Source organism: Adiantum capillus-veneris, chromosome 25 (genome assembly GCF_014529385.1).
Source record: "Adiantum capillus-veneris isolate H3 chromosome 25, ASM1452938v2, whole genome shotgun sequence".
NCBI lineage: Eukaryota > Viridiplantae > Streptophyta > Polypodiopsida > Polypodiales > Pteridaceae > Adiantum > Adiantum capillus-veneris.
The window spans coordinates 127227473-127240997 of record NC_140955.1 but is presented as its reverse complement, the minus strand read 5'-3'; the positions used below and the strand labels follow the sequence as shown (position 1 = coordinate 127240997).

At 44.8% G+C, this 13525-nt stretch overlaps 1 protein-coding gene across 2 annotated transcripts in view; it reads left to right on the top strand.

Moving 5' to 3' along the window:
* The first annotated feature begins 548 nt into the window (after window positions 1-548).
* The window catches only part of LOC147425623 (protein LUTEIN DEFICIENT 5, chloroplastic-like), a 46775-nt gene continuing 33798 nt past the window's right edge, over window positions 549-13525 (top strand). The window contains exon 1 of one of the 2 annotated variants that reach the window (XM_086500283.1): window positions 549-816. In XM_086500283.1, coding sequence (XP_086356409.1) covers window positions 609-816 — 208 coding nt within the window. In that variant the 5' untranslated portion in view covers window positions 549-608. Of the gene's footprint in view, window positions 817-2078; window positions 2294-13525 lie in introns of those variants that run through there. The other variant, XM_086500284.1, reaches the window with a different exon arrangement.

Genomic DNA, 13525 nt, shown 5'->3' with positions numbered 1-13525 from the left:
AACCCCTTTCAATTTTCTCGGACAAGATTAGGGCTAGAAAAACATTTTTCCTAATCGGTGAAAATAAGGGCAAACTTGAAATTCTCTTGATTTATAGGTCCAAATCCGAAGCTTTTGTCGGTAATCAAACTAAAACGTGTGTAAATTTCTCGGTTATCTTAAAGGCAAGCTCAAAATTCAATCGAGATTTTACAATTCCAGTCGGTTAAAATACATTGGACCTCGGTTTTTTTCCAACATTGAACAACCAATTAAAATACACCGGACCTCAATTTGTTTCTAACACTGGACAGGATAACCCCCATCCTCCCCTAGGGTAATTGTAAATTTTCCATCTTTTTTATAATCCACTTATCTTCTCCCGAATTTTTTTTTCCACCGCATTGTGTGAACCTACCCTAACTTTCCAAGAGTAACCTTGAACACACAAACTCAATCACAAATGATGTCACCAAGGGTAGCTCATGGCTAAGTAAAATGGAGGGTGCAAATTGCAAAAATGAAATCATCCACGTGGCGTCTCAACTCAACGCTTTGATGTACTCACTTGGCAGGAAGCATCGTAGTGGGCTTTTCCTACTGCGGTACTGAAGGTCAGCGGAGCTTCAATGGCGGGCTTGCAAGCTTCTTCTCATCGTCTCGCAGCCTCGCCGACGGTGCCCCTCTGCCAAGAGTCTTGTCCCTCTTCTGCTTCATGCCTTCGTCTCACTTTTGACAGCCGTGCCGCCCGTCCTCTCTCCATCTCCGCTAACACCTCCCTTGCTCCGGGTCGTCTGTACCACTCTTCCTTCTCCTTCTCCCTTTCTTCCCCGGAATGTAAGTTTTTTCCTTTCTACATACATTTAAGTGTGCGCTTGCAATGCACCTCTCTCTCTCTCTCTCACACACACACACACACACACACACACACACACACATAGTTCGCTTATGAAAATCAGCTCTCTCTCTCTCTCTCTCTCTCTCTCTCTCTCACAGCCCAAAGCTAATTGTGTGCTTGCATGTGTGTGTGTGTGTGTGAGAGAGAGAGAGAGAGAGAGAGAGAGAGAGAGAGAGAGAGAGAGAGAGAGAGAGAGGCAGTCTGGTAGCCTAGTTTCTGTACTGTCTATCCTGTGCAAGAATAGGAAAACTCAGTTGAGAGTCCCGACTTCCCTCCTTTTCAGTTTTATGGCAGGGCAAGTGGATTGACAATAACTTTAATTTTAATGGTTGCCCTTTCATTCAGCAGACAACCTTGATGTACATACCCTTGGATTCCTCACAGCGTGTGCACTTTCTTAAAGTGCAGGCATTTTGTCATTTATCAGATCTTCAGCACTTAGTAATACAGTACTATTTTTGGAGAGAGAGAGAAAGAAATTCATTTTAATGTCTTGTTAGGATGGGATACATATTACAAAGTGGGGCACCTAACTCTTGCTCATGTATCCTTCTTGATCTCTTTCTTGGCCATTCCTCAGTCACTTCTGTACCTCATCATTAGACCGCCCATTTGACTCATTTTCGGGCTTGAGAGAGAGAGAGAGAGAGAGAGAGAGAGAGAGAGAGAGAGAGAGAGAGAGAGAGAGAGAGCTCTATCAATGGCCTTTTTAGGTCAAAGTTGACCTATCGGACAAACCAAGTATATCTATATAATACTCCACTTTGGGCATTGCTGAGATATCAAGCTCAACGCATGGTATGTCCGGATGACTTCTCGCCTAGATTGCACGAGCTAGCGGATACGAGGATCATTGCCAGTGATAATATAGCTTGACTTCACCGTCTTGGTCTACTTACCGAGAATGATGGACACTTATCTTGCCAACTCACTCATTAGCGGTTTCACATTGATCATTGTAGATAGTCTATTATTATGCTGTATTTTCCACTTATGTGTTCTAGATCATCTCATTATTTTGAGTAGTGAAGAGAAAGAAGACACAACTCTCAACCCCATCTCCATTGTGTGCTATCTTGGTTGTGAGCGTGTGTGCTTGCAAGAGCGCAAGCTCTCTCATTCTCTATCTTTTTACATGGTATCAGATCTTGATTGTAGCTAAGAAGTTGTTAGCGGCAAGTAAGACCAGCGGAAGAAGTTGTTGAGGGTAAGGGTTTCTCCGTTCTCCTCCCGATTCTACACCCATCCTTGAGATTTTTGGGAGACATCAGAAATGATCTACAATCTTGACGGTTTTTGTGGGAGATCGTGTGCTTTGGGATTCTTGACTACTACTATGCCACCGGACTTCCACTTCGGGCGAGTATTGGCCTCCATTTTGGAATTAAGAGTGGGATCATGTGCAAGAACGCAAAGGTTAGGCGTTTCTGCAAATCTCCCATTTTGATGTTGCATAAATCTCAGTTGGTGTTGTAGTTTTCATAACTATAATAGTGTGGAATAGTTTATTGGGTTGTGTACGCATATTGTGGTCATAGAAAGTGCTAGATACAAGCTTTTTTTGTCTGCTGGAGGGTTTTGTGGAGATTTTGATTTTTTGAAAATATGTCTTAACAATGATGAAACTGATGCTATTGTTAGTGAGGAGCACGACGAGAACACCTTCCATGCTTGGAAGTTCAAATGGGTGTTGGAATTAGGGTTGCAGGGTGCATACGCAATGTGGAGAAGATGAAGAAGCTCAAGGAACACAATAGAGTGTGTTGCTTAGTGCGCAGATAGAAAGATAACTTAGTCCTATAGTGATGCGCATATATACAAGGCACGAGAAAAAATTTCCTAGTGAGGGAAAAAGTGCCCCCACGGTCCTAAGTGTGTACACACGTCACTCCCACATATATGGTAACAAATCCCCCTTGGGAATGATGCGGTGAACGAGAGCTGGCACATAGTGTGTAAGGGAGTGCCATGCCCTAAGGACACGATCAATCCACAAAGGGAAGAAGCCCAAAGCTTTGCATAAAGCTTCAAACTTCTGACGAGGCAATGCCTTTGTGGACACATATGCAAGGTTGTCCTGAGTTGGCACATAAGCCAAGCTGATCTCTCCTGCTGATGGTCTCTTCCTAACATAGTGATAATGTACGTGAATGCGCTTTGTGTGAGCATGAAAAAGTATGTTCCTTGCTATTGCGAATGCGCATAGTGTAGAGAATGTTGGTGGTGTCTTGTCCAACACCCAAATCAACCAGAAGGCGTTTGAGCCATACACTCTCAACTGTAGCTGTGAAGAGTGCCCTGTACTCAGAGCATAAAAAAGTGTGTTCCTTGCAATTGCGAATGCGCTCTGACTATTAGTGTAGAGGATGTTGACGGTGTCTTGTCCAACACCCAAATCAGCCAGAAGGTGTTTGAGCCATACACTCTCAACCGTAGCTGTGAAGAGTGCCCTGTACTCAGCCTCACAAGTGGAAGTGGCCATGGTAAGGTGCTTCTTGCTCAACTATGATATGCATGAACTACCGAGCATGAAACAAAAACCAACCCAATTTGAGTCCAAAAAAGCATGCAAATCTAGCGGCAATGATCCCCCTTTGGGATAAAACAACCCAAGATGTTCGTGCCACTCAAGGAACGAAAGATCTTTTTAAGAGCTTGCCGATGCTTAGATCAGGGGCTATGCATAAATCTGTTGACCTGTGAGATTGCAAACTGAATATGCGGCCGTGTATTGCATACATAAATAAGGCATCCAACAAATAGTGACATCACCAAGATCTCCAGTATCATGAAGACTCAATTTCAAGCCTATATCCATTGGAGTAGCAATATGTTTGCAGTTCTCAAGTCCAAACTTACATAGTAATGTTTCTATATATCTTGCTTGACACAAAGCAATACCTCCATCACACTATCTTGACTGTATGCCAAAGGTCCAAGTCTTTCATCTTGAAAGTTGCATTCAATTCAGACTTGAATTCAACAATGTGTGTCTCATTCATATCAATAATCAGCGAATCATCATACAAAACGACAATGAGAAATACTTCACCCCCCTCACGTTTGACGTACGAAGTAGTTTCAATTGGATTGTAAATGAGTGTCAACTTTTTCATACCAAGTACGAGGAGATTGCTTCAACCCATATAAACCTTTCTTATGTTTGCACACTTCCTTTTCTTGTCCTTCCTTGACAAAAGCACGAGGCTTTGTTACATATACTTCCTTAAACATATCCTCATTCAAGAAAGTAGTAGTAATGTCTGATTGATGTACGTTTCATCCAAAGTAAGCTGCCAATGCACATAGAAAACAAATTGTCACGTGCACATCTAACCCTATGTGTACGTGGACAAGCTACTTCATGACAAGGGTTCAGTTAGCCTAGCTTAGGAAGTGTTTTGGCACTTTTGTGAGTCTGTTCGCAGACCGTGCATGTCGAGGCACTTAGAGTAGATGCATATCCTTTGGTTGCACACAACATGAGCATCAGATTACCATCAGATTCCGTCAGGAGCATTTTTACAGTGCACATACCTATTTTTCCTATTTTAGCCATTTTTTCACTTATTTTTAATAAGTGACTTTGTTGGAAACTGGGTAGGGCAAATTGACTGAGGCAATATAGCGCTAGCACTTTCTGGCAAAAGAGGCAACAGGGACAAGTGTTCGACAGTGCACCTACTCAGCAAGACCCCCCGGCAAGCAACCTAGCGTATTCAGCCACAAGGACCAGCCAACGTTTTTCATCCAATGTAGATCAGCCCCAGCGTTTTTCAGCATTGCAGATCAGCCTGGCGACAACAGAACCCATAACGTTTTTGCAGCAGGTTACAGATCAGCCCTGGCGTTAGCAGAACCACAACAACATGCCTAGCGTTTTTGCAATTGCAGACCAACCTCAACGTTTTGCAGATTCCCGGCGACAGATTCAGCCCTAGCTTCAGCGTTTTCAGTTTTCAGCATATAGACACCGTAGTACAACCCCCAAACCTCGTAGACCTCACCTTCCCGCAGCAGCAGATCGTCGCTGCATGGTCTGATTAGCCAGCGTTTGTAGATTCAGCCCGCTATTCACAGATTTCAGCATCTATGTTTTCAACGCATCATCGTTGCGTCGTCGTCATCGCCATCGCCATCCTCACCGACATAGAGTCAAAATTCAGCAGACACAAGATTTGCAGATTTCAGCCCCTTAGCGTTTTCAGTTTTCAGCTTGTCTCGTCGTCATCCTCATCGTCATCAATATCGCCGGCAAGTCCATTGCATTGTAGAGATTTGTGCAATCAATAGTAGACCGCTCTCGCCATGTAGACCGGGGCCTTCGGAGGAGGGTTTGACAACATTCTGGTGTCGTATTCTTCTCTCTCTATCTCTCAGTCTCAACACCTTCATGCACAGTGTTTATCCACTTTGTTTGTGATCGTTTGCACTTTCTCACTAAAGGAACGGAAGGCTCTCCCTTCCGTAAGTAAAGGGAACCCTTGAGCATAGTTCGGAGTACTCATCTTGAGCAAAGTTCAACATTCACTTCCGCTGCACCTTAGATTGGTATCAGAGCTTTGACAGTGTTTTGATATCACTCAAGAAAAGAACCACAAGAATTTTTTTTGCTTGTTGCGGTCGCACGTAACCCAAGTCCACTTGGGCGTGTCGATTCCTCATCGTGTTTTTGAAGAGTGATAGGAAACCCAAGAAAGAAGGGCTTGTCCAGCCTCCCCTTGTTTCTCTTTTCACTCATTGAGAGCGGATCGTGCACTTAGCGGCTGGCCAATCGACGTGAGGTGGGGAAAAGCAACCTTGGTGTGAGCGCAAGGCCGCAAGGGGTGCTCCCGCAGGAAAGAGTAGAGCTCGGGTAAGAGAAGATCCTTCTCTAACATAGATTGCAAGCTAAAGAAAAACCTCAAGAACCTCAAGAACCTCAAGACTCAAGACCCTCAAGAACCTCAGGAAGCAAGAACCACAAGAACCCAAGTTCCTCATGAACTTAAGAACCCAAGACTTCAGTGTATGGTCATCACCCGAAGCGGAATGGATACTTCGCATGGAGGTGGCGAAGAAGAATTTTGCCCACCAGGAGGCTTTTCCGACCCTCCCCCTTCCCCATCTACGCCAAGGATTGCACCAAATCCTATGGAGGCTTTGGTCAAGACGACAATGGACATGATGATAGGACAAGAAGCGCAACGCATCACCTTGGGGCGCGAGCACGAAGAAAGAAAGGCAGAATTGGATCGTGAACGCGAAGAAAGAACGGCAGCCTTAGAGCGTGAGTGCGAGCAAGCGCACTTGGTGGCCGAAGAAAGAAAGGCAGAATTGGATCGCGAGCGCAAAGAAAGAAAGGCCGAATTGGATCGCGAGCGCGAAGAAAGACGGTTAGCCTTGCAGCATGAGCGCGAGCAAGCGCGTTTCGCGGCCGAAGATAGGCGAGCGGCCTTGGAGTTAGAGCGTGAGGTGCAGAGAGACCAACGCATGCAAGAGTTGGTCCTACAGGGGCCGGTCAAAGATGTTGGTAGTTCATCAAGTAGCAGAGACTCGAACTCCAACAACCCTGTCACAGAGAAGATCACGTTCAATAAGTATGACGGTAAGATGGATGCTAGTGTTATTCATTCTTGGTTGCATCTATTTAATGCTTATTTTGCGACAACTAAGAAGACAGGGAATAGCAAGGTTTTGACGACAGCCAAGCATGATCATCAGATTACCATCAAAACCCATTAGGAGCATTTTTACAATGCACATACCTATTTTCCCTATTTTAGCCATTTTTCACTTATTATTAATAAGCGACTTTGTTGGGAACTGGGTAGGGCAAATTGATTAAGGTAATATATAAGAAAAGCTAGCGCTAGCACTTTCTTGCAGAAGAGGCAGCAGGGACTCAGTGTTCGACAGTGCACCTTCTCAGCAAGACGCCCCCGCAAGCAACCTAGCGTTTTCAGCCACAAGGACGAGCCAACGTTTTTCATCCAATGCAGATCAGCCCCAACGTTTTTCAACATTGCAGATCAGCCTGACGACAGCAAAACCCATAGCATTTTTGTAGCAGAGTACAGATCAGCCCTGGCGTTAGCAAAACCACAACAACATGCCTAGCGTTTTTGCAATTGCAGACCAAACTCAGCGTTTTGCAGAGCAAAACCACAACAACATGCCTAGCGTTTTTGCAATTGCAGACCAACCTCAGCGTTTTGCAGATTCCTGGCGACAGATTCAGCCCTACCTTCAGCGTTTTCAGTTTTCAGCATATAGACACCGCAGTACAACCCTCAAACCTCGCAGATCTCACCTTCCCGCAACAGATCCTCGCCGCACGGTCAGATCAGCCAGTGTTTGCAGATTCAGCCCGCTATTCACAGATTTCAGCATCTGCGTTTTCAACGCATCGTCGTCGTGTTGTCGTCATCGCCGTCGTGACCGACATAGAGTCAGAATTCAATAGATACAATGTTTGCAGATTTCAGCCCCTTAGCGTTTTCAGTTTTCAGCCCGTCTCGTCGTCATCCTCATCATTGTCGACATCGTCGGCAAGTCCATTGTATTGTAGAGATTTGTGCAATCAATAGTAGACCGCTCTCTCCATAGAGACCGGGTGTCACGTGACACATCCAACCCTATTGTCCGCGGACAAGCTACAACATGACCAAGGTTGAGGTCAGTCAAGTCAGTCTAGAATAGGAAGTGATCTGGCACTTTTGTGAGTCTGTTCGCAGACCGTGCATGTCCAGACACTTAGATTAGATGCATATCCTCTGGTTGCACACAATATGACCGTCAGATTCCAGTCAGATCCCATCAGTAGCATTTTTACAGTGCATAGACCTATTTTCCCTATTTTTGACATTTTTCACTTATTATTTTTAAGTGACTTTTGTTGGAAAGTAGGTAGGGTAAATTTACTAAGTTTGTATAAGTAGAAACCTAGCGCTAGCACTTTCTGGCAGAAGAGGCAGCAGGAGCACCTTGTTCAACAGGCAACTTCTCAGCAAGACCAACCCCCGCGACAACTCTGGCGTTTTCTCTCAACAGAAGGCCTAGCGTTTTTGCACCAGATCAGCCAGCGTTTTTGCACTTGCAGATTCCCGACGACAGTAGACAGCAGATCAGCCCTAGCGTTAGCAGATTCCCACAACAACACAGCAGATTTCCCCGCAAGGTCAATTTTCAGCCCTAGCGTTTTTGGTTTGCAGATCAACCTCAGCGTTTTTGCAGATCTTCGCGACAAATTCAGCCCTAGAACCAGCGTTTTCAGTTTTCAGCAGTTAGACATTGCAGAACAAGTCCTGAACCTCGCAGATTTCACCTTCCCACAACAGTTCCTCGTCGCACGGTAGGATCCATCGAAGTTTGCAGTTTCAGCCCGGAAAACGCAGATGCTGACCCGGAAAACGCAGATTTCAGCATCTGCGTTTTCAGCGAGTCGTCGACGCATCGTCGCCTTCGACATCGTCACCTACATAGAGTCAGAATCAGCTGATAGAAGATTTGCAGATTTCAGCCCTTAGAGTTTCCAGATTTCAGCCCGTCTCGTCGTTGCCCTCATCGTCGTCGACATCGTCGGCAAGTCCAAGCATTGTAGAGATTTGTGCAATCATAAGTAAGGATGGACAGTCACCTAGATTGGCTGAAAATGATTTTCAGCAGCATGATAGAGCTGAAAATGAGTTGCCTTATGATATAGGACCGTTGCCTGAGAATGTAGATCATTGGGTACACATGTCAACTCGTTTGAGAAGGCAACCGCAGAGATTTAACCCATCTTTGAATCATGTAATGTTGACAGATGAGGGTGAACCTCTTACATATAACGAGGCCAAATCATGTGAGTGAAGCAGTAAGTGGGAGCTTGCAATGCAAGAGGAAATGAAATCCTTGTATGCAAATGATACTTTGGATCTTGTGCCATTGCCTAAAGGGAGAAAGGCTCTTCCTAACAAATGGGTGTATAAGATTAAGATTGTGGATGAAAAACCCTAGTACAAGGCAAGATTGGTTGCAAAAGGATATGCACAGAAAGAAGGAATCGATTTTCAAGAAATCTTTTCTCCTGTTGTAAAGCTTACAACTTTACGTGTCCTTTTTGCTCTCGTTGCGGTGCTTGATTTGGAATTGAATCAAATGGATGCAAAGACAGCGTTTTTGCATGGTGACATTGAAGAGGACATATGTCACGTGACACATCCCAACCCTATGTGTCCGTGGACAAGCTACACCACAGCAGGGTTCAGTCAGTTCAGACAAGTCTAGATTAGCAGTGATCTGGCACTTTTGTGAGTCTATTCGTAGACCGTGCATGCCCAGTCACTTAGCATAGATGCATATCCTCCGGTTGCACTCAGCATGATCATCGAAATTCCCATCAGAATCCATTAGCATCAGTTACGGGAATTTTCCAGTGCATTTAGCTTATTTTCCTATTTATTGGTATTTTCACTTATTATTTGTAAGTGACTTTCCAACAAAAGTAGGTAGGGCAATTTTGCTAAGTTAATATATAAGCAAACCCAAGTTAGCGCTTTCTGGCAGAAGAGGCAGCAGGAGCTTCCCGCTCAACAGGCAACTTCTCAGCAGTACCCGCCCTCAGCATTGGACCATCGCCAATATCTCCCTCCCTTGACATTTTCCTCCTACAGCATATCCTCAGCCAATGCAGCATTTTACTGACGCTAGCATTCTCTGCGACCCTCAGCGTTTTCAGCCAAAAACGCCAGCCCACTCCAGTAGATCATCAGCGTTTCCATCCTTAGCAGACCCCAGCGACATCAGTCAAAAACGCTAGCAGATCTCAGATTTTGGTAGCGTTTTTGCAGCAGAATTTCAGCCTTTGAAAGACGCAGTTTTTCATCAGATGAATAGAAGCGGATCATCCCTAAGTTGGTTCCAGAAGTCCCCCCAAGTTTAGCCCCAGAAAATGCAGCCAAAACAGTCATTTTCAGCCACCGAAACAGTCCCGAAAAACAGCAGATAGAAGACTACAGATTTCAACCATCGAGTCGTCGTCGTCATCACCGTCGTCGTCATCGGCATAGTCCCTTTGCATCAGTCCATTGCATTCGCATTGTATACCTTTGTGCAATCAAAGTAGACCACTCTCGCCGACGAGAGTGGGGCCGTCGGAGGAGGGTTTTACAACCTCTCGGGTGTTGTATCTCTTCACTCTCCTTCTCTCAGTCTCATTCACTTGCACGCACAATATCCACTCACTTTGTTCGTGATCATAGCACTCTCCATAAAGACGGAAAGCTCTCTCTTTCCTTAAGAACTAAAAGGAACCTTGAGCAATAAAGATCACTAATCTTGAGAAAATACAACATTCATTCCGCTGCACCTTACATTGGTATCAGAGCTTTGGAAGTGTTCTGCATTACTCAAGGAAAGAACCACAAGAATTTTTTTTTGCTTGTTGCGATTGCACGAAACCCAAGTTTACTTGGGCGTGGTGATTCCTAATCGTGTTTTGTTGAAGAGTGACAGGAATCTCAAGAAAGAAGGTCTTGTCCAGCCTCCCGTTGTGTCTCTTTTCACTCATTGAGAGCGGACCGTGCACTTAGCGGCTGGCCAATCGACGTGAGGTGGGAAAAAGCAACCTTGGTGTGAGCGCAAGGCCGCGAAGGGGTGTGCCTGCAGCAACCTTGGGTGAAGAGAAGATCCTTCTCCAACGCGATTTGCAAGCGAAAGAAACTCTCAAGAACCTCAAGATCCTCAAGAACCCAAGAACTCAAGAACCTCAAGAACCTCAAGACCCTCAAGAACCAAGTTCCTCGTGAACTTAAGAACCAAAGATCCTAGTGCATGGTCGTCACCCGAAGCGGCATGGATACTTCGCATTCAGGTGACGAGCATGAGAGAGGCGACGAAGGATTCTCCCTACCGGGAGATTTTTCCAACCCTTCCCCTTCGCCATCTACGCTACGAGTTGTCCTCACTCCTATGGAGATGATGGTCAAGTCGATGTTGGACATGATGGCACAACAACAAGAAACGAATCGAGTTGCATTGGCACAACTCGCAAGCAAAGCAGAAGAACAAGCAGCCAAGGACTGTGAGTGCGATGGAAGAAACGCCACACTTGCCCCAAAACAAGAAGAAAATCGCCTTGCTCAGGAACGTGAGCGCATTGCTCTTGCCGCAAAACAAGAAGAAAATCGACTTGCTTTCGAACGCGAGCGCGATGAACGAGAGGCTCAAAGGGAGATTCATCATCAAGAATTTATTTCCCACATCCTAGCCTCGAAGATCGAACCACCCAAAGATCGTGGAAGTCCGTCAAGTGGCGCAAGCCACGGCGCGGATTCTAACCATCCAGTCATAGAAAAGTTGACTTTCAGTAAGTATGACGGTAAGATGGATGCTACAGTTATTCATTCTTGGTTGCATCAATTTAATGCTTATTTTGCGACAACTAAGGATAGGAATTAGCAAAGTTTTGACGGCAGCTATGTACCTTGCCGGTGATGCCATTAATTGGTACCACGCATGGCAAGTGGCACAGCTAGCCGCGCACCTTGAGGCAGCCGACGATTTCACGTCCCTCTCTTTTAGTTGGGCTGATTTCCAAGACAAGCTCAAGGCGCGGTTTATGCCACCTCAGTACCTGGCACGATTGAAGGACGATTGGCGCGCTCTCAAGCAAAATGGTATTCCGGTTATGTCTTTTTCTAATCGTGTTTTGCAGCTAGGTACCCTATTACGCATCTCGGAAGATGATTGCAAAGAGGCTTTTCTCTTTGGATTGGACGAGTATATCAAGTACGATGTCGAGGTATTCGATCCAATCGATCTCAACAAGGCGGTAGCGATTGCTCTCGCACAGGAGATGAAGCACAACAAGGGAAAGCCTAAGGAGAACAAGACTTCCACAAGTACCTCGCAGACTTCTCAGAACCCTCCGAACGGTAAGAATGGTATGAATGATAACTCTTCTAACCAATCTTTCAACAGTCTCTCATCAAAGAATTCTTCCAATGAATCTAAGGGTAAGGCTAACACATTTGCTAAACCTAAGCTTACTCCAGATGAAAAGGTAGCACAAGGAATTGTAGGAGGTTACATCTTCGGAAGAACAAAGCACTTATTCTAAAGAAGGTCGTTGTTTTCATTGTCACATTAAGGGTCACATAAAAAGAACACGTCCTAAGCTTGAATCGAATGAATCTAAAGAACCCACAGCACCTTCTACATCTGTCAATGCAATGAATGATAACATGATTGTGTCCAAAGTTTCTCAGGACCCTTCCATTGATGATTCTCTCATTAAATGTTATGGTCGTACGTCGGGGCACCGTTTTGTCATATTGTTTGACCTAGGTAGTATGCATGATGTGATCAGTTCCTCTCTTGTTGAGAAAGCCCGCCTCGAAGTTAGTCCGAGATCTCCTATCGTTCTGGTATGGACGCTCTCGTCACGAAGGAGTGCCTTGATGTGTTGTTTGCAATTCAACAGACTGTCTTCACTAGAAGATATGTTGTTTCTCCTCTCTCAGGATGTGATATGATTTTAGGCATGAAATGGTTTCGGGAAATAAACCCTCTTGTTGATTGGGAGGCTAGCACTTTAACTCTCAATGCCAAAAGTGATTCTCCTACTGTCTTTCATGGAATGGACACTGCTCCTTCTCAATCTCTCATTGCTAATATGCAGGACAAGGTTGAAAGAATTCGGGATAAGGAGATTCTCTCAATCTCTTTTTGTCCACAACATGACACACAGGATTTGCATGATTATGAGAAGCATGATGATTTGATGGATAATGATTTGCATGATGATTTGGATGACAAAGACAAGCATGATGAATTACATAAAGATGATGTGATTGTTCACAAGGATGATGTGTTAGTGGATGCTTTTCCTAGCGAATCTAACCTCGTTGTAGACTCGATCAATCACGAAGATCCGATCTTGGCTTTCGAGTCGAGGTCCAAAGAATCCCCACAGGACGATCCGATCATTCAGGACGAACCGATCTTGGCTCTCGAGCCTTGGTCCAAAGAACCATCACAGGAAGTATTATGTGTTTGCATGATTGATACGCACGCATTGTCCGAGTGTTTCATTCGTGAAGGTTTACTGTATTTTAGTCAACATCGTTATGTGATCCCTTTTACTAGGCATGACATATTGTATGTTGAGCACGTTTCTCTCATGGATGAGCACGAATGTATGCGGATTGTTCATGAAAAGTTGAAAAGTTTGTATGTAAGGAAGTCGCATTCTATGTCTCTTCCTTGGCATGACACAGTTTCCGAACGAGCACATGATAGTATGAGCACCAAGCATGTGCATTTCCATCGTGATTTGCCACAGTTGATTGATTTCGATCAAATAGAAAAGATTCGAACGCATTGTTTGCATATGTTTGATGAATGGGTTGTCACTCCGTCTCTATGTTCATCTACATTGCATACACGGTCTTTAGAGAAGACAAGATTTTTTTCCTTCACTTTACATGGAATGGGTATGTTCATGGTTTTGTGTTGGAGACGGTTTCAGGAATTTTCAGCCATGGAGATTCTTGAAGACGAAAGAAGCAGGACTTCAAACGAAGTTGAAGCAAGAAAGGAGATTCAGAAGACTTTGTGTCGCTTTCGGCACGGCCCAAAGAAGCAAGCGTTGCAGACCTTTACGAAGTTCAAGTACCGCACGAC